General features: G+C 48.2%; 1 protein-coding gene across 2 annotated transcripts in view; it reads left to right on the top strand.

Annotated features, from left to right (window-relative positions):
- Positions 1-24,051, top strand: part of PLD1 (phospholipase D1) — an 886,935-nt gene extending 862,884 nt beyond the window's left edge. For both annotated transcript variants that reach the window (XM_069618743.1, XM_069618744.1), the window contains one exon: positions 19,821-24,051. In XM_069618743.1, coding sequence (XP_069474844.1) covers positions 19,821-20,045 — 225 coding nt within the window. In that variant the 3' untranslated portion in view covers positions 20,046-24,051. The remainder of the gene's footprint in view (positions 1-19,820) is intronic.
- The last annotated feature ends 504 nt before the right edge of the window (positions 24,052-24,555 follow it).

A 24,555-nucleotide genomic window follows, 5' to 3' on the forward strand; every position in this document is an offset into this window, starting at 1 on the left:
TCCTGGTAAGGAAGAGGAGAGGCTCCATAGGCTTGATCCTAGGAGAGCTTTGAGCTTTTATGTTTCACGCATGTCCCGGGTCAGAGTGGACGATCAACTCTTTATTGGTTACGCTGGTAAGCGCTTGGGGCAAGCTGTGACGAAACAGACTTTGTCCCGCTGGATTATTTTGGCCATCTCGGAGTGTTACCGCTTGGCGGGCAAGGACCCTCCGGCTGGCTTGCGGGCCCATTCTACCAGGGGCTTGGCTGCATCTACTGCCCTGCAGAGGGGTGTTCCTATTCGCAACATCTGTGATGCTGCCACCTGGGCTTCAGTGCATACATTTGTGCGGCATTATTCCCTCGATTCCATCAGAGGGCAGGATCTGGCCTTTGGCAAGGCGGTCCTTTGCTCTGCTATTTGATTGGCTATTCTAAATTTTGTTTCTAAATTCTTTCCCTCCTCCTTGATTTGGTACTGCTTTGGGAGTCTGTCATAGATATGGAATACGTCGGAGGACCCAATCCCCTCGAAGAACAAGTTACTTTCTTACCTGGTAACGTTCTTTCGATGGGATGGTCCGACGACGTATTCCATATCGCTCCCGCCCTGCCTTCCCCGCTGCAGAATTTCTGTTGCGTTTGCAGCTTACGTTCCGCATGGCTTTGTGTCGGACTGGCAGTTGACTATTGTCACACGTTCTGGGGGAAAAAACTACAACTGAGGCTACTGGCGTCGTGCGTCCTACTTATCACATCGGATGACGTCGGACGTCGGAGGAGGTCCTCGACGGCGGCGCATCGACGTCATCGACGCAGGACGCAGACGCCGAAAAAGTTTCCGAAGCAGCACAGCTGTGGTGATTACTGTCATAGATATGGAATACGTCGTCGGACCATCCCATCGAAAGAACGTTACCAGGTAAGAAAGTAACTTGTTCTTTGAATCCATTTCGACCGTAATTAATGCATTTCGATCCTTTGATCATTCGACCAAATTGGGTCGATCCATTGTCTGTCGACCCTTTGACTAGACACCTGTCACACCTACCGGGCCGAGGCCCGAGGAGCAGGGTAGGCCGCGCGATCCACAGGCAAGAGTCTAGGACGAGGCCTAGAGCAGCGGGCTGAGCAACACGTCATAGGCACGTGGCAGGCAGCTCGACAAAATGGCCACAGTGCCAGAAAGGGGCACCCGTCTGACGCCATTCCACAAATTCGACGAAGAACGAGTGTCAAGGTGGGACTGGCCTCAACCAGGTATGTGGCCTACAGTCTACCCTTCATTTGCGCAGGGCAACCTTCCTTTGTGTCCATATGGACAGGGTACGCAGAGGCTCCAGAAGCCCCCTGCTACTCCGTCGGTACCCCCTGCCACCTCTTTGGCCAGTGAGGAGGCGCTCTTGGAGAGGTTTTTCAGCCTCATGAGGTCTCCTCAGATGGGGTTTTTCATCAAATACGCAGTCAGGGAAGTCCTCCCAGCCATGCTAACGGCACCACAGATGCCTCCATCGGGCCCCCAGACCCTGGTGCAGCCGCCTCCTCCACAGCCAACTCTGCAACCTCTGCCGCCTCCTCAGCCTCCAGCTGCGGTTCCTGTACCCGAGCCTGTGGGGCCATCTACTCCTCCTCCTCCACTAGATCCTCCAGACCCGCAGGATATGGACGAGGAGGAGGATCTGGACACACCATCCTCTGCCAGGGCCTTCCATGAATATCTTGCTGGCGGGTCGAACAGCCGGCAGAGGGGGTTCTGGCTGAAGTCCTCATGAGACGCCCCTCTACTAACACAGGAATTCCACTGCAAACCGATGTAGTCTCCCTGGCCAAGAAGGGTTGGCTCAAGCCCCACTCGGTCCAGCCGGTCAACCGATGCCTGGACGCCAAGTACAGGCAGATGGAGGGGGATACACTCTTGCTCTGGACCCATCCTCAGCCACACTCCTCTGTGATCGCTGCAGCGTCACTATACTCCAAGCCTCAGTCGTCCTCCTCCGCCTCCTCTGTGGCGCTGCTAGGCAAGGAGGAGAAGATCTTGGAGGCGTACCGCAAGAACATCTACTCAAACGCATCCTTGCACCTGTGTCAGGCCAACGCAGATGCCATGCTGGCTGCCGCCAACCAACGGTTATGGCGGGTAATTGTGGACTTCCTCCCGGAACTCCCCACCCAGTGCCAATCACGCTTTAAGGCAGGGCTAGCGGAAGCAAGCTTGTGGCGCATGACCTCTTGAATCCACAGTGGCTTATATCGATACCTCGGGCCGTGCCATCTGTATTGCCATGGACATGAGAACAGCCTGGCTCCGTGCAACGAAATTCAACCCAGATGTCCAGCAGTGCATTCTAGATCTACAGTTTGTGGGAGGGCGGACCCTCTTCCACTCCTCTATGGACGAAGAGCTGGACAAGAAGAACAGCAGCTCACAAACGGCAAAGTCTTTCTCCAGCATGGGGTCTGGCCTGGATTCACATGCTCATGAATATTCCCCGTCGTCAGGCTGGGAACCCTCGGTAAAGAAAAAATCAGTATCAGTTTCGTTTCTGATCTGTCTTTCTTAGTAGTAACCAATCACTGGTCTCTGGGTCATACTGCCCCCAGCCAATGACTGCCTGGTCTCTCCCTAAGTTCCGCCTCTGGCAGTCCTCTTTAGATTTTTACCACACGCTCAAGTGTTGGGAGTCCTCGTGTTTAGCTCTCGAGCTTTTGCTGCGTTTTCGGGCTTTTTCAAAGAGATTTTCTCATTTTCCGGACAAATAGAGCCACAAGCTCCACCATTTCTACATCCAATCAACGGGGACCCGTTTCTGATTTTTTCTACGCCCCTCAAGGGTGAAGTTTTTGTCGAGTTACGCTTCTTGGAGGAGTCCAGAAGTTTCTGTGTCCTACCCCGGACATGGCCCAGGAGAAAGGAAGCTCGATGTCCAGAAAGCTGTTCAGGGTTTGCCCTGGATGCCAGCTGCAGAATCTGTTCAAAGAGGACGAGCATTCGAAGTGCCTCTACTGCCTTCATGAGGACAAAACGCACGTGGAGAAGGACTGTGCGTTTTGCGGGAACATGTCGGAACGGACCATCAAGGATCGACTACTTTGTCTCTCCAACTGGCTGGAAGGAAAGAGGTGAGAAGAAGTCTGAGCGGTCTTCTAAGTCCTGTGAGGGCGCCCCGGCAACAGGGGCCCAACAGAAGTCAAAGCACCGCGAGTCCGCAGGCACTGGGAGCACCGAACGGTCGGGCTCCTTGGCTGCCAGGCAGGGCGCATCCTCCTCAGCACCATCAACCACAAACCAACGCTCTGGCTCAGGGAAGAGGAAAGCCGAGAACCCGGCGAAGCTTCTGGAGAGTACCCGGTCGGTGTCGAAGAATCCAGCCGAGGGGGATGGAGGCGGTGACGCTCCCCCGAAAGATGATGGCCACATGCCCTCAGAAGGTGGTGAAGGCCTTGATTAACCGGGCTAAGGCCACTATCGAGGAAGTCGCTGCGGCCCTGGCACTGCCTGGGGAGGCTACGCCAGTGGAGGCGACCTTGGGGCCCAGAGTTTCTCTGCCACCGCAGAGGGAAGCCTCTTTCAGGCCCATCGAGAAGACCCCCGTGAAGACCCCGGCAGAAAAAGAGGGGGGAGCCGGTGGCCATTGTGGACACGGACACAGCCTCCGAGGAAGAACTGGTTGAAGTCTGGAGGGCCTCGACGAGGGAGTCGAAGAGGCCCGTTCCCATGGAGGGATCCCGACAAAGGGGACGAGAGCGACGGCGACGCCGGCGAGGTTCCTAGTCAACCGTCACGCCCGTCGCTTCCGGCGCCGCAGGACAACTCGGCGGCCATTTTGTTGGCAATACAATCCTTATGTTCGGAGATAAGGACGAGATTGCCCCTACCACCGACGGAGGAGCCGGAACCAGGCCCATCGGGAAGTCCCCCAAACAAGAGAAGACGGACACATCCAGCCCCGTCTTTTCCCCCGAAGAGAAGAAGGAAGGTTTCCTGTACCAACAGCGCGAGGCCAAGAGGAAGACAGTCCTCGCCGTGCCTCTGTTGGATGACATCTGGGACGACGGTCTCACCCAAAACTACGAACTGACTTGGCTGAGGGATCGGTACGAGAAGAAGTGCCGGGTCCCCGATGCGGCCCCTTTGTGCCTTAGGGCGCAACCGACCCCTGACTCGGTCGTCTCAGCGGCGGCCAAGAAGAAAGCAGGGGGAGCATCAGCCTCAACGTCAACTTCCCCGCTGGATGGCGAAGGAAAGAAGCTGGATGCAATGGGACGACGAGTTATCTCATCGGCGGAAACAACAATTAAGGTGGCCAACGTCCTCGCGATTGTGGCCCGCTACGACAGGGAGTTATGGTACAAGATCGCCCCCCTGTTGGACTTCCTACCGGACGACAAGAGGGCTGAGGCCTTGGAGATCTTGCAGGAAGGTGAGGTGGCGTCGGACCATGCCATAACGGTGCCAACGGACATTGCCGGTTTCCGCCAGCTAGGCAACAGTGTTTGCCTCAGACGACGAGGGTGGCTCAAGGCGACGGATTTCCGCCAGGACGTACAAGCCAAGGTTTTGGACATGCCGTTCGACGGGAACAACCTGTTTGGGAAAACAGTGGATGAGTCCCTCCAAGCCATCAAGGTGGACACAGAGACAGCTAAGGCCCTAGGAGTTCTCCAGCTACGAAGGCCGTCCTTTCGGAGCTCCGGAGGCAATCAGGGTGCCTCCAAGGGATTCGGCGGTGGCTCCTCTACGTGCCGCCAAGCGGCCCGCTCCTCGTCGCAGGAAGCCTATAGAGGACGAGGCAAGTCGGGTGGATCCCGCCATCGTCACCAGGGAGGCCAAGGCGGCAAGGCGTCCTCCAAGCAAGATTGAACCGGCCGTGGCGTCGGGCCCCCACCGAAGCACCCCAGTGGGAGGCCGGCTGGTGAAGTTCGTCAGCGTGTGGGAGTCAATCTCCACCGACCGTTGGGTGCCGAATGCCCTGGCCCGGGGGCGCGCCCTCGAATTTCTAAAAAAGGGCCCCCGCATTCCTCCCGTGGCCAGGAAGGAAATCCACGTCCCTCAACTACTGTTGGAGGTAAGGGCGATGCTCAAGAAAGGTGCCATCGAGCTCGTCCCAAAGAGGCTCCGGGGCTCCGGAGTATACTCAAGGTACTTCCTTGTGAAAAAGAAGACAGGAGGGTTGCGACCCATACTGGACCTGCGAAGACTGAACAAGTACATCAAGGCACATAAGTTCCGGATGGTGACCCTCCAGCACGTGCTGGGACAGCTGGAGGAGGGCGATTTCCTGTCGTCGCTGGATTTGGAGGATGCATACTTTCACATTCCCATTCTAAAAGGACATCGGAAGTTCCTCAGGTTCGTGGTCCAAGGGCGGCACTACCAGTTCAAGGCCCTCTCGTTCAGATGAAGTCGGCACCCAGGGTTTTCACCAAGTGCCTCACTCCAGTGGCGGCGCGGCTGCGCCTGCAGGGGATCCACGTCTACCCCTACCTGGACGATTGGCTCATCCGCGCAAGGACAAGGGAGCTCGCGTAGAACACACAGCGAAGACCGTCCAGCTGCTCACGGACCTGGGGTTCTCCATCAACTTCCCCAAGTCCCACCTGGTCCCCTCTCAAGTCACACTGTTTCTGGGAGCCAAGCTTGACACAGTGGCGCGTCTGGCCTCGCTGTAGGAGGAAAGGACAAAAGCCATCCTAGGCAAGGTGCACCGTCTGCTGGCCACGGATGTGGCCAGGGTGAGGTCCATCAAGTACCTCCTTGGGATGATGTCCTCTTGCATTTATCTTGTGCGCCTGTGCAGGCTGTGGATGCGCCCTCTACAGGAGTTCCTCGACTCCCGCTGGATTCAAGAGACGGGCAGCTTCGAGGACAGGATCCCTCTCAACAAGACCTTCCGACGAGCGATCCGGTGGTGGGGCTCCCACGCTCACTAGCGGCAGGGACAGACTTTCAGACCCCGGCCCACCAGGCGACGGTGAAGACTGAGGCCTCCCTGGAGGGGTGGGGAGCGTATACCGGAGATCTTCACGCGAGAGGCCTTTAGCTCCCGGAGGAGAAGCCGCTCCACATCAACAACCTGGAGCTCTGGGCAGTGTTCTGGGCCCTCAGGTCTTTTCTCCCGTCCCTCAAGGGCAAGGTGGTGAGGATCTTCACCAACAACACCACCACGATGTTCTACATCTGGAAGCAGGGCAGAACCAGATCCCCAGCCCTATCCAAGGAAGCCCAGAATCTGTGGCATTGGGCCGTTGCCCAAGGGATGTTTCTGGTGCCGTTTCATCTGACAGGATAAAAAACACCATTGCCGACTCACTCAGCAGAGAGCTGTACTCGTGCCACGAGTGGGAACTACGCCAGGATCAAGTGGACCGACTCTTTCAGCGATGGGGCAAACCCCAGATGTGCCAGAGGTTCACCAGCAGGTTTCCCCAACCGAGGAGCATGGGCAATGCTTTCTTGTTCCCCTGGGACGGCCTGTTCCTATATGCGGTCCCTCCATTACGTTGCTGCTCTGACTCATCAACCAGCTCAAGAGGTCCCGGAGCAGGATGATCCTCGTCGCACCGGCGTGGCCGAGGCAGGTCTGGTTCCCGGACCTTCTGGACTTGTCGGCGTCCCTACCAGTCAAGCTGCCGACCGGCGCAGATCTACTTTCCAGAGATGGAGGCGCCATCCTTCATCACAACCCGGAGTCGCTGAACTTGCAGGCCTGGCTCCTAGAGTTTGGAGGGTACGATATCCCGGCTGACTGCAGAGAGGTTCTTGCAAAGGCCAGGGTGTCCTCAACTCTCAAGTGCTATGGACATAAGTGGAAGAGGTTCTCTGTCTGGTGCCGTGCAGAGAAGATTAACCCTCTGCGGATTACAGCCCCTCAAGTACTGCCGTACCTACTGTCGCTGGCCAAGGCTGGACTAGCTCACGCTTCCATCAAGATACATCTGGCTGCGATCTCCCGATACACCAGAACTACGGGACGGGTGTCCTTGTGGTCTCATCGCCTGGTGAAGGAATTTACGAAGGGACTGTTCCTATCGTTCCCGCTGGTGAAGGCTCCTGCCCCGCCGTGGGAACTCAACGTGGTGCTGTCTAGGCTCATGGGGGTGCCATTCGAGCCTCTGCATTCAGCGCCGTTGAAGTTCCTTGTGGCCATCACCTCCGCACGACGAGTGGGAGATTCCCAGGCCCTATCCTGCAAGCCTCCATACTTGACTTTTCAGGACACGAGGGTGGTGCTGAGGACGCACCCCTCCTTTATGCCCAAGTGCCGTCGGACTTCCACCTCAATGAGCCCTTGGTGTTACCAGTTTTCTTCCCATCGCCTTCGTCGCCGGCCGAGAGGACTTTGCACTTGCTGGATGTGGCTAGAGCGCTGAAGATTTACGTGGACCGCACAAAGAGTTTTGGGAAGGCATCACAGCTGTTTGTGAACTTTAGACCTGTGAACCAAGGGAAGGCTCTCCGGCTGCATCATGCACTGTCACCGGTTGGCGAACTGAACGTTGCCCGGCCGTCCGAGAGCCCATTCCACCAGAGCGACCGCTGCTACCACAGCGTTCTTGTCTGGTGTGCCCCTGCTGGACATCTGCAGGGCTGCTACGTGGAGGTCGACACACACCTTCACGAGATTCTACTGCGTCTACCGGGATTCCAGGGAGGAGTCCAGAGTTGGCCAAGCAGTGCTGCACAACCTGTTCGCCTGAAGGGGGGCCTGGTGGGGAGGTAAGAGTTGCTTAATTTTGAGTTTATGTAATGCTTAATGTTGAGCCTTTTACCAGCTCCTGTGGTTGTGCATGTGTGTACTGCTATGTATTCTTATATTCATGAGCATGTGAATCCATGCCAGACCCCATGCTGGAGAAGGAACAAGTTACTTATCTGTAACTTGTTCTCCAGCATGGGTCTGTGATGGATTCACATGCAAACCCTCCCTCCTACCCCTCTGCGGCTCTTCACTTTGTCATACTGCCACTTTACGTGCTACCAAATCTGAAGATGGCTGCCAGAGGCGGGATTTAGGGAGAGGGCAGTCATTGGCTGGGGGCAGTATGACCCAGAGACCAGTGATTGGTTACTACTAAGAAAGACAGATCAGAAACGAAACTGATACTGATTTTTAATTTACCGAGGATTCCCAGCCTGACGACGGGGAATATTCATGAGCATGTGAATCCATGCCAGACCCAAGCTGGAGAACAACAGTTACAGGTAAGTAACTTGTTCCTTATCCACTCTTACAAAAACCAAGCCCAAATTGTACACCCAATCTCAGCAGCGCTCGATAAAGGGTCGTACATATGGAGGGTTCCTTGGCTTCCAGGAACGCAGATCCAGGCAGCCGGACCGCTCACCGTCTCAGAACCGGCACACAAAAAAAGGGGGGGGGGAGTAAGGGTGTTTTCTAGTCCCCCTCCTCAGTGTCAGCCTCAGAAGGAAAGAAGGTATGGCACGCCTCTTCGGGTCCATGTGTCTCTGGTGGGGGTGCCAGGTTTGCTCGCTCTCCATGCACAATTCTGGTGACAGAATTTTGCTGACCCTTGGATCCTCTCTGTAGTATCCACGGTTTACCGCCTTCCTATCCCAGCCTCTCCTCCCTCCTCCCCTCCCACAGGTTGGGACAGCAACTCTTTTGGCGGAGATCCGGTCGCTCGTAAAGAGCAAGTCAGTGGAGGAAGTCCCAGCCTCCCAGCAAGGCTTGGGCTTCTACTCCAGGATTTTCGCCATTCAGAAAAAGAACAAGGCGGGCCTGAGAGTTGTGCTGGACCTTTCCACCCTCAACCACTCTTTACTCCTGCAAAAATTCAAGATGGTTACCCCAGCTTTCATAGCAGAGACATTGGACAAGGGAGAATGGATGTGCTCCCTGGACCTGAAGGGCGCGTACCTACACGTTCCGATTTGGCAGCCCCATTGTTCTTTCCTATGGTTCAGGATCATGGGCTACCATTTCCAATACAAAGTCCTTCCATTTGGCCTCAACTCGGCCCCCATGGTCTTTACCAGACTCATGAACGCTGTGGCGGCCGTCCTCTGAGCGCAGGGCCTCCACATCTACCCATACCTCGATGACTGGCTCGTCAGGGCTACATCTCCGGAAGCGGTTCGCCACTCTTCCCTTGCCCTTATGAATACACTGCACGACCAGGGCTTCTCGCTCAACCTCAAGATGTCACAGCTGCAGCCTACGCAGACTCTGACATTCCTGGGACTCATTTGGGACATGTGCTCCGAGAGGGTCTTCCTGTCGGAAGACAAAAACTCGGCGATCAAGAGGGCCACTGGCCACTTCCTCAGCAGAGAGGGGACCTCGGCATGGTGGTACCAACATCTCCTGGGTCTACTGGCGGCGGTCGTGTTGGCCGTGCTGCCCACGAGACTAAGGATGAGAAGGATTCAGCTGCACTTTGCAGCTTCATGGAATCAGGTGCGGGGCTCGCAATCCGAGATGATCTAACGTTCCTCCATCTCTCCACCCGGACCTAACTTGGTGGTCCATGGACTGCAACCTACAGACGGGCAAGCCCTTTCGGCAGCCCTCTCCGCAGGCCACCATCACCACAGACTCCTCGCTTGAGGGCTGGAGAGCCACCCTGGACGATCTCTCGGTCCACGGCACCTGGACTCGACAGAAGCAGGAATAGCACATCAATTGGTTGGAGCTGAACGCCATCTGGCTAGCGCTCAGAGCATTCCTACCACTTCACAAGGGAAAGGTTGTCCTCATCCAGATAGACAACTCGACCAGTATGTTCTAAGTCAACAAACAGGGAGGCACACGATTCCCTCCTTTGTGCAGGCTGGCGATCAGCATGTGGGAATGGGCCCTGGAAAATGACATTTACCTCTCGGCAGTCCACCTCCCCGGGGGAATCCAACCTGGAGGCGGTCAGGCTCAGAAGGCTGGGAGCAGACAATTACGAGTGGCAGCTAAACTACCTCGTTATTCAGGAAATCTTCAACAGGTGGGGTCATCCCCAAGTGGATCTCTTTGCCACCTGGCACAACAAGAAGTGTCCCCAGTTTGCAACCTGGCAGGGTCAGGGCCCCGGCTCTCTGGGCGACGCATTTCACCTCCAGTGGACCGGCATGAAGGCCTACGCCTTTCCGCCTACTCCCCTGATCCACTGGGTAATTTGCAAGATCAGTCTGATAGCTCCATGGTGGCCGGCCAGGCCATGGTTTTCGGAACTACTCCACCTCTCGGAGGAGCCCCTGATACACCTTCCGACTGGCCCAACACATCGTCTGGCGCAACAGGGGGGCAGAATCATCCATCCCGCCCCAGGGAAACTAGCCCTCACAGTGTGGTACCTGAGCAGGTAACGCTTTGGCACCTTAGCCTCTCACAGGCCAATCTGGAGATCATACAGGGCGCCAGGAACAAAGCCACCAGGGCCCAGTACAAAAGCAAATGGACCAGATTCTGCCACTGGGCAAACTCCAAGGGTATTTACCACTTGGTCTGCAATTTGGATGACGTGCTCTCCTTTTCGGCGCACCTCGCACATTCGGGCGTACAGGTGTGCACCCACCTGTCAAGAGACTGCACCCGGTGTGGGACCTTAACATAGTCTTGGGCCCCCTGGCGCACAAACCATTCGAGCCAATGGCGTCCGTGGACATTAGGCTGGTAACCATCAAGACGGCCTTACTAGTCGGTCTTACCTCGGCTCGCAGAGTCAGCGAGATCCAGGCGCTGGTTGCCTCTGAACCATATACCACCTTTCACAAAGAGAAGGTAGTAAAGCGGACGCACCCGGCATTTCTTGCCAAGGTCCTATCTGCATTTCACTTGAACGAGGAAATAGTCCTTCCTACGTTCTTTCCCCATCCCAAGGACGAAGCACAGAGAGAGCTGCACTGTCTGGATGTGAGGTGTGCCCTAAAATTGTACTTGGAGAGGACAAAGGGCTTCCGCAGGTCGGACGCTCTGTTTCTCACATTCGGAAGCTCGAGGCCAGGCTATCAGCCCTCTAAGGCCTCCATATCCCGCTGGATGGTCTCTGCCATCAAGGAAGCGTATGAGGGACAGCACAAGCCGCTCCCAGCCAACATGCATGCCCACGCAGTCAGGGCCAAGGCAGCGGCCATCGTATTCCAGCGCCATGTCCCTTGGCAAGTCATAAGCAGGGCGGCCACTTGGGCCTCTCCCTCGGCTTTCTGCAAGCATTACTGTTTGGATGCCGGCTCTAGCTCTGATGCAGCTTTCGGACAGGTGGTTCTCAGGAACCTATTTGCTTAAGGAGGGTCTCCTCTCCACCCTGGGGCTACAATCAGTTGTAATCGCCCATACAGTATGGAGGAAAGGGGACGGGACGTAAGAGTAATTATAAGTTACTCACCGTAGTGACTAACATACTCTTAGTTCATAGTCCCCTTTCCTCCATACGTCCCACCAACCTCCCCCCTAATAATACTGGTGCCATTAGGCAATGTTAAATCTATTGTCGATGCGTCAATGGGGACTGAGGTGTGGCACCGGAGGGTGGAGTCAGGGCAGCGCATGTTCCCTGGGCTGCACCTCCGCGCGTCTCTAAATTTAAAGGGGAAGAAGGTTTTTTTCTGGTGAAAAAGGTTCTGGGGGTCATTGTCTTGCAACCTGGCTTTGAGAATAATAAAAGCTAACTGCACCCTGTCTAAACACACCAACAGTTTGTGGAATGTGATCTCGGAGGCAGCATAGATTCTTTCCTTTCCAGAGATGAAAGGGGGTTTAATTTCCCTTGTTAGTGGTGGGAAGGTCAGACCTGGACACATCAGACAGTTTGGCTAGAGCCAGCTAAACTAGCACTGCCATCTGCTGGCAAACATCTTCTTTTGCGCCTGATTTATATGCTAAACTTGTGGATATGCCCTTCGATAGTGACAATATCTTCAGGGAAAAGGCAGTATCATCTCTGAAGACGTTTAAGGCCTTCCAAGCCACAGCAACAGATCTGGGATTTACTGTCTCACAACAGCTCACAGTTCCTTTTGTTTTTTACCCAGTATGCAAGAGGCCTGGTGGCATTTGTCAAGCAAGGTCTGAAGCATTTTTCCCACCAAGCTAGGGGCAGAGGATCTCACAGAGGCTGTTTTAGCTCCACCCTCTTTGGTATTCCAGGTCCAAAAGCCTTAAAAATGTGCCTCCTTCCACCCCTTTCAAATGCGGAAGGCCCTCTTGCGTTTCATGGAGTGGCCACTGTGCCATACAGGTTATCTTGCAGGGATATTGTTGTCTCCCATTCCTTCAACACTCTCAGACTGTCCTCATGACTCTTGCCAGTTTATCAACTTCTTGTGAACTGTGCCAAAAAGCTGGTTCCTTCAAATATTGGAAGGTTTGTTACTCATTAATTTCAGGTTCCATAGGAGGAAGGGGACCTGCATCGCTTTTACATGCACAAGTACAAGTTCAATATGATCACTTTGGCCCCAACCCTCCAGGTTTCAAACTGTCACTGGTCTTTCAGGATGCCTACTTCCACATTAAATGAATCACAGAAGTATCTGAGATTCATTGCTAGAACGCCCAATTCCAGATTCCCTCTCTCTGACGGTCTTCAGCTAACTGTTAGGTCTGGTGGCCACTCTTTTAGGAAGGACAAGTTGCAAGGTTTTCTTTACATGGATGATTAGATCATTCAAGCCCAATTCCCAGATCCGGTGTCTGGCCACCTGCACCACACCCACCGTCTGGTGTACAGTTTAGGGCTGTGACCCTTCCCAGTCTCCAGTTCAACACATCGATTAAAGGTGGCAAACATTCTTCGGATGGGTTGTACCTTCAGATTCCAGAGTTTGATCCCAACCTTGGTCTTTTTGCATCTTCTGGGCTTCATTGCATATGGCCTCTGCCTCATATTGGAAGCTCAATTGTGGATGAAGGCCCTCTAGTGGTTGCTTCTTGTCTTGGAATCTATTTCAGGTACCGGGTTGTGTATGACAGGACCTTCTGTGAGAATATGCTCAGGTGAGGGTCTTCATGGCACCTTTGGCTGAAGCGGACTGTGGTCACTGATACCTCGGTGAAATGTTGGGGTTTTCACCTGGACAGTCGAAAGGTGAGCAGACCATGGTATTCACATGAACCTGCTGCAACTGTGAGCCAGCAAATTGGCTCTGGAGACATTCCTTCCCAAGTTGTGAGTCAAGTGTGGCCTGATCTTGACAGACAGCACGGTGGGTATGAGTGCCCAAAAAGTGAATTGGTGTGGGTTACAGCCTCTGTGGCTCGGGACTCTTTAGAACATTGTATCTCCTTACTGGAATGATATGATATGATACGATGTGGCATTTATAACGCGCCTGTACACAAGTGTTTCATGGAGAAAATAATTGTGGATGAGCAGACAGGCCTCGATCTCCGAGGAGTGGGATCCCTGACAGAAATGTTTGAATGAGATATTCGCCATTTGGGGGTGCTTGTGTCTCCAATGTAAACAGGTGCACGTTTTTCTGCACCAGAGATTTTTCCCTACAGTGTCTCGCAGGGATTCATTAATTGTTGTTGAATGATATTTCACTCTCCTTTATGCATGCCCCTTGATTTCTGTCATTCCACTGGTTCAAAATACACTGTTTGGTTTCAACATGACCATGATTGCTCATAGCTGTGCACAGAAAGTGTGGTACTCGAAACATCTGGACATGTCGATCATCGGATCTCCTTGATACCTTCCAGCAATGGTAGTCATCCTCTCCTAGCCCAGGCAGATGGGTGGGCACTCCACCCGAACCTCAGCAATCTCCACCTTCATGTTTGGTTGCTGAGAAGTTAAGCTGTGATGTAAATAGTGGGATTTGATGAGCACGGTCTCGGATATCCTCTTTTCAGTCAAGAGTCCTGCCACTGTGTTTATTTATGTCTACTTCATCATGGTACAGGCACATGGGTCTGGATGCCATGACTTTTCTCATATCTGCTGTTCTGGACTTCCTGCTCAGTTTGGCCTGGCTGGACCTACAGACCAAATCTTTGAAAGAGCCCTTAGCCAGGCTCATTTTTTAACATCCCCACTGTTATTTAGTGCTTGCAGGAAATGGGTAACCAGTTTTCCCTATGTCAATTTGTGGTTCTGCATGGAAAATAAATCTTGGCTTTCTTAATGGTGGCTTCAACTGGCGTCCTTTTTCTATAGGATTTCCTGCACTTAGTGATATTTCTTGTTTCCATCCCTTCCACTAGGCGAGAGATTTTTCTGGTGGAGACTATGTACCTGTTTTTTTCTAAGGTCAAAGTTACTCAGAGAATGTCCTGCCTTGTGGGATTCCCATCTTTCTCAGAAGATTCACCTTCTGATTTCTATCCTCCACCTTATTCGTCTAAGGTTGAGGAGAGGTTTTTTCAGCTTGATTCCAAGCAGGTTTTCAACCTCTGAATCTCACAGGCGGGACATCAGAAAGGATGACCTTCTTTTCAGTGGTTTTCGTGGTGCTTGTATGGGCAGACTCTAGGAAGACTGTCAGGGTGGATTACACTTTGCATTTCACATTGCTAGGATCTGGCTGGGAAGGCGGTGCCTGAGGATCTCGGGGCTGGCTCCACCAGAGGTTTGGTGGAGCGCTGTCAGTTTTGGATATCTGCCAGGCAGCTTAGTAGACTTCCCTGCACATGTTTACCAAGCAATTCTGCCTGATTCCTTGTCTGGTCATGAAATCCATTTTGGATTGGTGCAGTGAAACTGAGTTTTCTGGTCTAGGGGATGGTTTCCTCTTTCCTCCCTCTTCTAGGTTTCTGTGCTGCTATGGTAGTTTATGTAAGATGAGGAATATGTGGGGAAAGGAATCAATTTGAAGAACAAAAACGTACCACACTGTAATGTTCTTCCTGCTGGATAAGTCCTCCCTCCCACAGATTCCTCACTGAATAGGTGCATGGCCCTCCCTAGTGACTGAAAATATTTCTGGAGGTGGATAGCACAGTGATATAGATCTAAGATGAGGAATAGTTGAGAGAGGACCAATCCATCAGAATGAACATTGCAGGGACGTAATTCCACCCAGAGTCACTGAACTGAAGAGACAAAGACGTGCAGGGGACAGTAAAAAAAAAAAACAGACTGTGAGTAACCATGAATTGGTCATCCACACCTTGCAGGGAATCCAGAGTGAGACTCGCCAACTAAAAAGACTTGAACTGATAAATTCAAGGAAATGACATCCTATTATTGCTAAGGCTTTCTGTTACATTCCCTTAAACTAGCCCAAATGTGTAAATATCACTAATACATTCCTGTTGATCCTACGCAGCTTAGTGATACCTTACAGATAAATGACTGTTAATGATATTAATGTTCCATATATTCTGGTGGTAAATTGTGTTTTTAGGTTTTACATTCCCACCTCAAGAGAATTGGAGCCTGATCAATCCTGCATCTGCTATTTGTCTTAGGCCCCATAACTTTGATTTTGTAGAAGACCAAAAGTGTGGACTGCATTTTTATTACTGAATCATGATTTTCATATAGGTTTACCTTGGTTTTCTTATTCTACTTGATAATGGTTCATTAAGTGAACCTTTTACTGCTTACAGTGTTATTTAAAGAAAATATTCTTTGCTTATCGCCTTCATTCTGGAATGACATGTGCGTATTAAGATCATGATATTATGAAGTGGTTATTTGTACAGATCACCTAAAACTGCCTCTTTCTTTGAAATATGGTTATCAGTAATATGTAAATAATATTGCACAACCAAAATCTTTGGTTTAATGATGATTCTGTAGAAAGTAATGGATTTCTGAATTTCCTATTTATAAACTTTAATTTAAAACAATGCAATTGTAAAAGAAAATCAGAATTTGGAGATGTAATTAGACATTTAGATTTTTCTTTGCCTATTTATTTTTTCCATGCAGATTTCCCCCCTATCTAATACAAAAGCATGCTTAAAAAGGCAACATTCCTCCAAACTTAATATATCTGACTAAACAGTTGCTGAAACTTTCTACAGCGTTTAGCTTTTTATACAGTTGTATATTCCTGTATATATATTTTTATTTCAGTTGGTGACCCCCATAGCCCCTTTTGTCATCTGCTGTTATTCATCATCTACATTAAGCAAAGCAATATTATGGAAGGAATTGCAATCAGTCAGAAAGATGTTTAAGTAATAAGGAAAATCTACATAAAAATTGCCAGTGTCCCCAACCAAGGAGACCTTTAGTATTTGTATTTATTTATGTATTTATATTTATATAGCGCACAGCGGCCCTGGGGCATCATGGCACTTGTTACAGAAGGCTTATTGATTTCAGTTTTGAGCATATAACATTTGTTAAGAAAATCAGTTACAAGCATACAGATAAAATGTGCAGGTTCCTTAGTTACAATTGAAGAATGAAATAGATAGGCAAGAGTTCAGGCAGTATTGAAGTTCACTTCATTTTACCAGAGGATGTGTCGCTCCCACTGCACACAAACCTCATACAATGTTGAGTTCCTTTCTGGAAGTGGTGCCAGGGACCAGCGTTTTATTAGGCTGGGTAACTTTTTGTGCAGTGTGTAGACATGTTACGTGCATCTCCCAAGTACGATTCCTGTGCACTCTGAATGGCTGTGAATTGGCCACCTTCTCTTTGTTGACCCTTCAGGGATTGCCAGAAGCTGGACTAAGACCAAAGTAAAGCTTGTCCATAGGCCCACTGTTTTCTAAAGTACATTTTTTAAAGGTTCATCTTTCATTCAAATGTCCATCCCGGCCAATCCACAATATGCTGAAGAAAGCCAGTGTTAACACCACAGAGTTTGAACAATTATAGACCCACTGGTGGTTTGCCTTGGGCCTCCAAGACCTCTGAATATTAATTTGTTTTAATTGAGTGGTCATGTAGAAAGGTTTTTCCAGCTTAATACTTTGGACTCCAGCTTTCACGCTCTCCATGTCATGGAATCTGCACCCGTGCAAAGACTGTTCTAACAAAACAGCCATATTTGTAAAGCGCATGTTCACCCCCGAAGGAGCATCTTGGTGCTAATAACAGATGTTTATTGTTACCCAACTTAATGGTGCTCATTTTATCGACCTCGGAAGGATTAAGGGCTAAGTGGACCTGCCAGGATTCGAACCTGTGACCGTGAGGTCAAACACAGGTCCCTGTAGTGGATGCATTGGTCCACAGCCACAGACCAGGCAAGATCTCAGTGGTCTAATCGTTTTTTCTGATTCATGTTTGTTGAACGTGCTAATCTATTAGCTCTGTGAGCTGCATTTCATCATGACAATTTCTTCAAGCTGTTGGAGTTACTTGCACTGTTTTTGCGCTAGACTATAACCTGGTTTTGATCATCTAGTGAAGCATTGGAGGCCGCACCAGAGCGCTCCGTTGTGTGGTAGGTGACTGTCTGCCAAGTTAGTGGGCCCAAGGCAAAAGATACCTAGTGTAGCACACAATAGAGTCCAATGGTAAGGGTTCTAATGTTTTTAGTGCGTGTGCAAGGAGATAAGAGGGCAGTTTCACACGTGTGTGTTTGTGTGTATGTGTGTGTGTGTCTACACATCACAAACAGAAGCTAAACATGCAGCCTTTAAAGGCAGATAGAGCCTCCATTCCAAGCTTACTGATTGTCTAGAAAGCTGGAACTATGGGAGGAGCAAAGGAGAAGCATGAAATGCAAGCATCTTCTGTGGACAGAGCCGCACTTCGACCATGTCTGATTTTCAAAAGAGAAGAAAACATGCTCTGAAGTTGGATAGAGAACAGAGAGGGAGACTGCCGGAATTGGTTTTCTCACAACCTCCTTGGTGTTTTTCAGGGCTCCTTCATTACCCCTTTGCTTTTTAACATAGATCCCCAAACATTAACGAGTCTGAGGCTGCTAGCTGTGTTGTCACTTGTACGATGGGGACACAAAGGTATACCAATGGCTGCCTGGCAAGAATTATTTTCCACCATGAAAAGAGGCTGGCCCAGTTTGGCTCCAGGAAGCTTCTTCCCAAGCCACCAAACGCACACACATTTTGTTGCAGTGGTCCTGATGAGGAAAGGATTCACTGGAAACGTGGTGTTCTCTGGATGCTGTGAGGACTGTGCATACCCAAGAGGGAGCAGCGGTCATATCCTCTTTTTATCCGCTGTCGGTGGAGTTACTTTGCTGAAAACGTTGGGGGTTAGGGGGACACATAACATCTAAATGAAAGGGTCCCCTGCCAAATGAATGGGACATGATGGTGTGCCACAAAAGTTGGGGGGACAAGCACTCTGTCCCCCCTAAAATTACACCCATGACCCGTGTCCCACGTGCTTCCTTCTATTCCAGGGAAATCCCACTGTGCTGACAGGCTGTGATCTGTCTTAGCCTCTCCACCTCTCTGACTAAGTGCATGCCAAGAGTTCACTGTAGAGGATGTATTGATATTTTGCATGGGAAACTGGTAACTGGTTTCATCCATAGCTATACCCACTGATAAGAAAGCTCGGACTGGATAATTCGAAAGATCATATTAGTCTGCACCAAGTTTATTAATAACTACATATCCAGACACCTGCATACGGGACATAAGGCATTCAGTGATCTCCTCCATTGAGAGGTTTTCACTTTGGTCATATCATCTTCCTAATAATTCTTACATACTGAGCTGTGGAAAGAGGGGTCAGGTGCAGTTTGTTTTAGCACCCGACCTGTCGAAAGACTCCTCTCCTTTTGCCCCAAATTCATAGTGCCATATATTAAATGCAAAATATTCAACTATTCGGATCATCAAATGATTGGGCAGCGCTTTTGTGGCTTTTACTCATCACCTGATTTGTGTGTATGGGAAATTTGCTTTGCTGAGGCAGTGTGCCGTTCACAACATGAACATAAGTGTGTACGTGCAGGGGTTAATTTGCAATATTCACCCATTGACTACTTGTATATTTGCCTTCACAATTCTCCAGTATCAAGACCCTGATTTATTGCTGGTATTTGAGTAGCGGGGGTGGGGGAAGAGGTACTGCCGTTAGGCATAAGACTCTCAGCTAGCCCACCAATGTGTATTGAATGTTGCTTGGAGTGGTTAACCACACTTGTGAAATGGCATGGGTTAACAAAACCCATGAAGGTGGAGAGCTGGGGACAGCACTCTATACACATTGTTTCAGTGAGCGGATTTAAATAGACGAGCCTTATGCGGTTCAAAGTGGTTTGCCCACAATATAGTGCTACACAAACACCAATACAATAGACAAAATGAAAAGGACTAATCACTGCAAATGCAGTTTTTACACTCACCTATTCATTAGAGGGGGGGAGGTGACAACGTAAAAAGAAGAGAAAAATGGTAATGTCAACCATGAGTTTTTTTTAAAAAGTTTTTTTTTTTTTAAGGCTATGAAGTGTAGGTCGTGTTTGTGCATAGCCCTACCCTAGTTGCCCTTTCCCCTGCACCTGGTTAGGAATCATGCCCCATATTCACAAAATACACTAAATTGAATGCAACAAATGTCATTTTGATATCAATTTCAACCACGTGAAAGTCCCCTTTGATGGTTTGTTCACGAACGCTGTAATTCAACTAGGAGTATCGACTTTCTCTTTAACACTTTCCATGTGCATGCAATTTGTAAACATGACTTTGGTCTTGCTTACTGGGTAAATTCAATGAATATTTAATTACAATAACATTTTCTTAGAAGCTGAGACATAAATTGTCAATCTCCCATCAAGAAATGTTTGGTGACTATAAACCGGTGTGATGTGTGATCTACGGTGGGGTGTGATGTTAATCTGTTGGATGATCTTCCGAACAGTAAAGAGCATCAGATGTCATCTTTAAATTCCACCTCACCACATTGTATTAATGAGATAATTTGTAGTTGACATTTCATTAGTGGTTACTTTGCCACTTGTTGTTCATGCTGAGTAATCCTATTTTCATCCAGGTTTTCAGATGCCTTCCCAGTGACGAGGTCCATAACATGGCTCATCTGAGTGAATTTATAACCAAGACCGGGTTAGCTACTGAGGATCCAGCTAAGGCCGTCGAAGAACTACAGCGGGTTCGGGGATTCATAGTGCAATTCCCCTTTTATTTCCTGGCTAATGAAAACTTGCTCCCTTCAGTTGGGACCAAAGAGTCCATGGTCCCTGTGTTTGTTTGGACATGATGAATTGGCGACATTGTTCGTTTCTATGGTCACCGCATTCCTGCCAGAATTTAAACATTATGCACTTGCACAGCTTTCTGGAGCTTTCAGTCTTTCGTGCAAAGAAGCCTTCCGTGGTGCGTAACGCACCTGTACTTTGATGGCACACACTAGATTTCGCATGAAAAATGTGACCCGGCTGCACTTTCAGAGACATTAGAAATTAGCTCAGTTTTCATTCTGCAGTATGTTCTTTTGAACACATGTTTATTGAAAACCGACTGATTTTTCTTTCGCAGAGGAAAATAGGAAGTATGATTAGAAATGTACTGGTCCACTGAAATGTTGCACTCACATGTGACATACATGTGATTCTCAACTTTAATCATGTCATTGTGCGGCGTCTCTATCCACCAGCTTTCTTTCCAGAAATGCAAGAGCCTTGAAGTGACATTCAAGGAACCTTTGGAACTTTATGCGACACTTGAACACAATATGAATATATGTGTGTGTCAAATGTTTAGACTTATTTACGCCCAAGTTTGCATTTTATTTCACAAGCTGTAGAGATGTTATAAGTGCTTGCATGCCAAACATGTTAGTTGTGCCTAGCTTACAATGAGCAATCTCTATGTTCTTGAATTTATTGTAATTGATGTGATCAGTTCCACATCAAAGCTCGGTAGTACACAAGAAGTAGCACTTTATGACCGATCCAAGCTTTGCATGAATCTCAAAGCCTGCTCTAGGTTTTCCTACGGTTATATTGAAGATCATCACAGTGTGACACACCCAAAAACAACAGCAGAAAGAAATGCAAAATGTCAACCCACCAACACCAAATGCAAGAATTTCTTAAACAAAATAAGTTCCACTCTGAAATGTTGAGCGTATGTTCATAAGTAATATGAAGAAAATGTGATATGCTCACTGCACTGTAATGAAAAGGTTATTTATGTAAAAAAATAATTCTGAATATATTGAAGGCAGTAATTTTATAGAATAGAAGGAATTAATCGGGGATAAAATCCTATTTAATTGTAGATTTTTTTTTTTATGTTGTGTCTTGAGAACACTTTCAAAGTTTTGCCTTACACCATGTGCCGAATTTTATTTTTCTAGAATATGTATCTCTTGGATAAGGCTTGGAGGTATAACTATTTTGCACATGACCATACTGTGAGCTATAAACACTAACATTCCCTTACGTAATTAAGGGCTGCCCTTTCTTTTACATGAAAGCTGCTATAACCTATCACTGTCATATCTGTAAATGGGAGAACACACCAATACGGATGAGGAATATTTGTAAATTGTAAATACTATTTGTTACATAAAGAAAACTTTTCAAAATGTGAGGATTTGATGATTTTGCTGGAGCATGGCAGAGGTTTAAGGCCCAGTGCCAGAAGTTATTAAGTTGTGTGCCAAACTCCTTTACCTCAGCCATAAAGCAGCAGTATAATTAAAGTTCAAGGGTTGGTATTGTCTACGTATATGCAATGCCATTTTGGTCTTAATTTGCTTCTTATATTTCCTCTTTTTTGTGAAATGTTTTTCATTTTAAATGTATAGGTAGCCCAGTTGTGGAACCACTAATGTTCCTTCCAAATCAGTGTGCAGATGATGGAAATGTAAATAAATAATGATACAGCGCCAACAAATAGTGTCCCTCTTGTCAGGGATTCCCCATTCACCCGTTACCTACACTATTTTTCTTGTGCTGGTGTAAGTGGCGATAGTACAATCCACAACCCATATTATTTTTTACTAACAAAGCAACCAATCAACCATTAGGCAATTATAAAAAAAGAACATTTTAGCCCTACTAACACATTGTTGTGTGACACCGGTGGTATGGACAAAATACCCACCCTCCGCCCCCCCAAAACATCTGAACACTGTTCAGTGAATGTGTGTAGATGTAATCTTTCATCAGAACACCACAACATTATGAAGTGTTTTATAGAACTCTAAACGTGTTAGATCTTTAATTTGGGAGTGAATAGGATCATTCGGAGTTTGGAAAAAGTATCTGTCCTTCAGCATTTTTATCCAGAACAGAAAAATGGACCAGAAAATACATTTGAAGTGGAAAATGTTTGGTGTAATGAAAATGCAAGTTGCTGCAAAAACGAATTTCTTTTGCACTGGCCATGTACCCAGGTATTCACTTTAAAGTGAATATTTGAGGAGGTTCTGCCCATAAAAGAGTACAAAGTGTGGGGTTTGATTCAGATCTCATTACAGAAACCAGAGTGAGATGGGGCGGAGGTGCTGGAAACATTTCTTTGGGACGCTACCTGTCTGCACAGGTATCTTTTACATAACAACACTTATTTACAATGGATCTGTGACGAGTCCGCCGGAGGCAACTTGTGACGGGTCCTACCTAGAGCCTCTTTAAACATGCTGCATTCAATGTGGGGCCAGCTCCAGACACCTCCCCTTGCAGCCTGGTCCAACCTAGTACTCTGCCTGACCTCCCGCGCAGATTTAAATGAAGCCGCTTCTGTACTCTCCGGTCCCCTGTAAACTCCATTTAAATTGGCCTGTGCTTGCCCTCCTCCCAGCTAATCGTGCCTCTCTACTGCCTTGCACGTTCTGGGCTCCGCTTCCCCTGTGGCACATTGCTGGGCCACGGGGCATTGACTCGCCGTGAGTCAGTATGCGGGTGAGCAGAGGAGGATACCTTTACCATTTGAGGCATAAAGCTTTAATTGGCACACGTTTCTCGCGATTCCCAACAACGTAGCCACACAACTACCTTATTTTGTTGGTAGTGTTGTCCGTCTTTTACCTAGTATACTGGACCCATTGTTATGCCATGGCAGGGATTGCATGACAAATATTTCCAATGTGGCTTACCCAGGCTAAACACATTGAACAAAATTACACCAAAGCATTGATTTCCTTATATGAATGCACTTTCTGCTACTAGAGCTAGAAATGGTGTTCTCTGTATATCATGGATTGTATGTTGGCAAGGTGGCCCAGTGAGATAAACACCTCTGACATGTTTGAATCCAGCAGACCACACTCACCCCTTCTTCCTTCTGAAATCGTTTGATGGAGTACAATAACCTTCTTTAATATATCACCTAATATTACAGTGTTTAGAAGCAGGAGAAATCTGGCATGAAACACTGCAAAAAAACGAGCACAAATCTGAATTCAAAATAGTATTGTGTTCTCAGTATCCTGACCCAAGCAAACTGATTGTTGCACACTATCTGTTTTTTCACTGATGTTATTCCAGATGTGATGGATTTGCCTTCCAATAAGATGGCTTTAACTGTAGTCTATCTGTTGGTGAAATGTATTGTCCAAGTATTTCACTGGAGGTGTGGCGGGGAAGTCTATTTTATAGTGATTTGTTTTTGCAATTGAGCGTCACTCTATTAGACATTGCAAGTCATGTGATTGAAAAGCCAACCAAAGAGGGACAACTTTTACTGTTTTATAAAATCTTAAATAATTATTTTTTATTATTTTGATATAGAATACATGATTGCTTTCTCCAGGTGTATAAAATACTTTTCGTTTTAACATATTGTGCTATATGTGGGTGCCACATGTGAATTTGCCACCATTTAAACTAGTCCATAGGTATGTTTTATATTGACATTGACCTGCCTCTTTTCTGCAAGTGGGATTGGTTCATCAAATTCTAGAAACTGCATTATTAGAAAAGCAGTTTATTAAAAATGTGTTCAATGTAGGCACTGTTTAATATTTTGATTGTAGACTTCAGATCTGAGGATCCTACAACACAACTAAGATGAGCAAAACAACTTAAATGGTAACTAATGTTTTAATATATAAAGGACTGAAGACAAATCGAGACTTTTAAAAGAAAACTAACAATGACAAGACGGTATTGCTCCTTCTGTGAAGGCATATTGGAACTGTAATGATTTCTGAATTTTCTTCTCATAATTCCCAGATAGCACTTGTAATTAAGGTTCAAATGAAATGGGGATGTATTCTGTAAAATCATGTAATAAATCTTGTTTTTGTTGAACAATGTGTTTGGTATATTTTATGAACCCTGCTTAATCAACAATCATGAACATTGTGAATATTCTTTCTGTTCTGTGAAATGTATCTAAAATCTCAAATGTCGTTGTTGCCTTGACTTGTTCATTTTGTGGCCACGGCGCAAGTGGGTCCACTCGTAGAAAATGTTCTCGCAAGCATTGCATGCTTCATAGCTAAACCTACTGGCATTTCAAAACATCAGGATAGGATATTGTGTGTACCCAAGAGCCACAGCATATTTATTCAAACAAAGAGAACACGTATAGCGAATCTTGCTGTTGCATCCTCCCCTCCCTGTCACACCACCAAACAGGAAGTGCATAGAAAGCAGATTCTGTTCTTTTATATGTACAGATGGCAGCTGCTCTTTACTTGGCTTATTAATGGAAATCTTATTAGGGCTCCACCTGCTTTCCTGTCATTTGCATCTGGTCATTTCCTATCCAAACGCCTTCCTCCCTACTCATTTATAAGCTGTATGTTCCCCTTG

This window comes from Ambystoma mexicanum, chromosome 10 (assembly GCF_040938575.1).
Source record: "Ambystoma mexicanum isolate Mex_15411 chromosome 10, UKY_AmexF1_1, whole genome shotgun sequence".
Lineage (NCBI taxonomy): Eukaryota > Metazoa > Chordata > Amphibia > Caudata > Ambystomatidae > Ambystoma > Ambystoma mexicanum.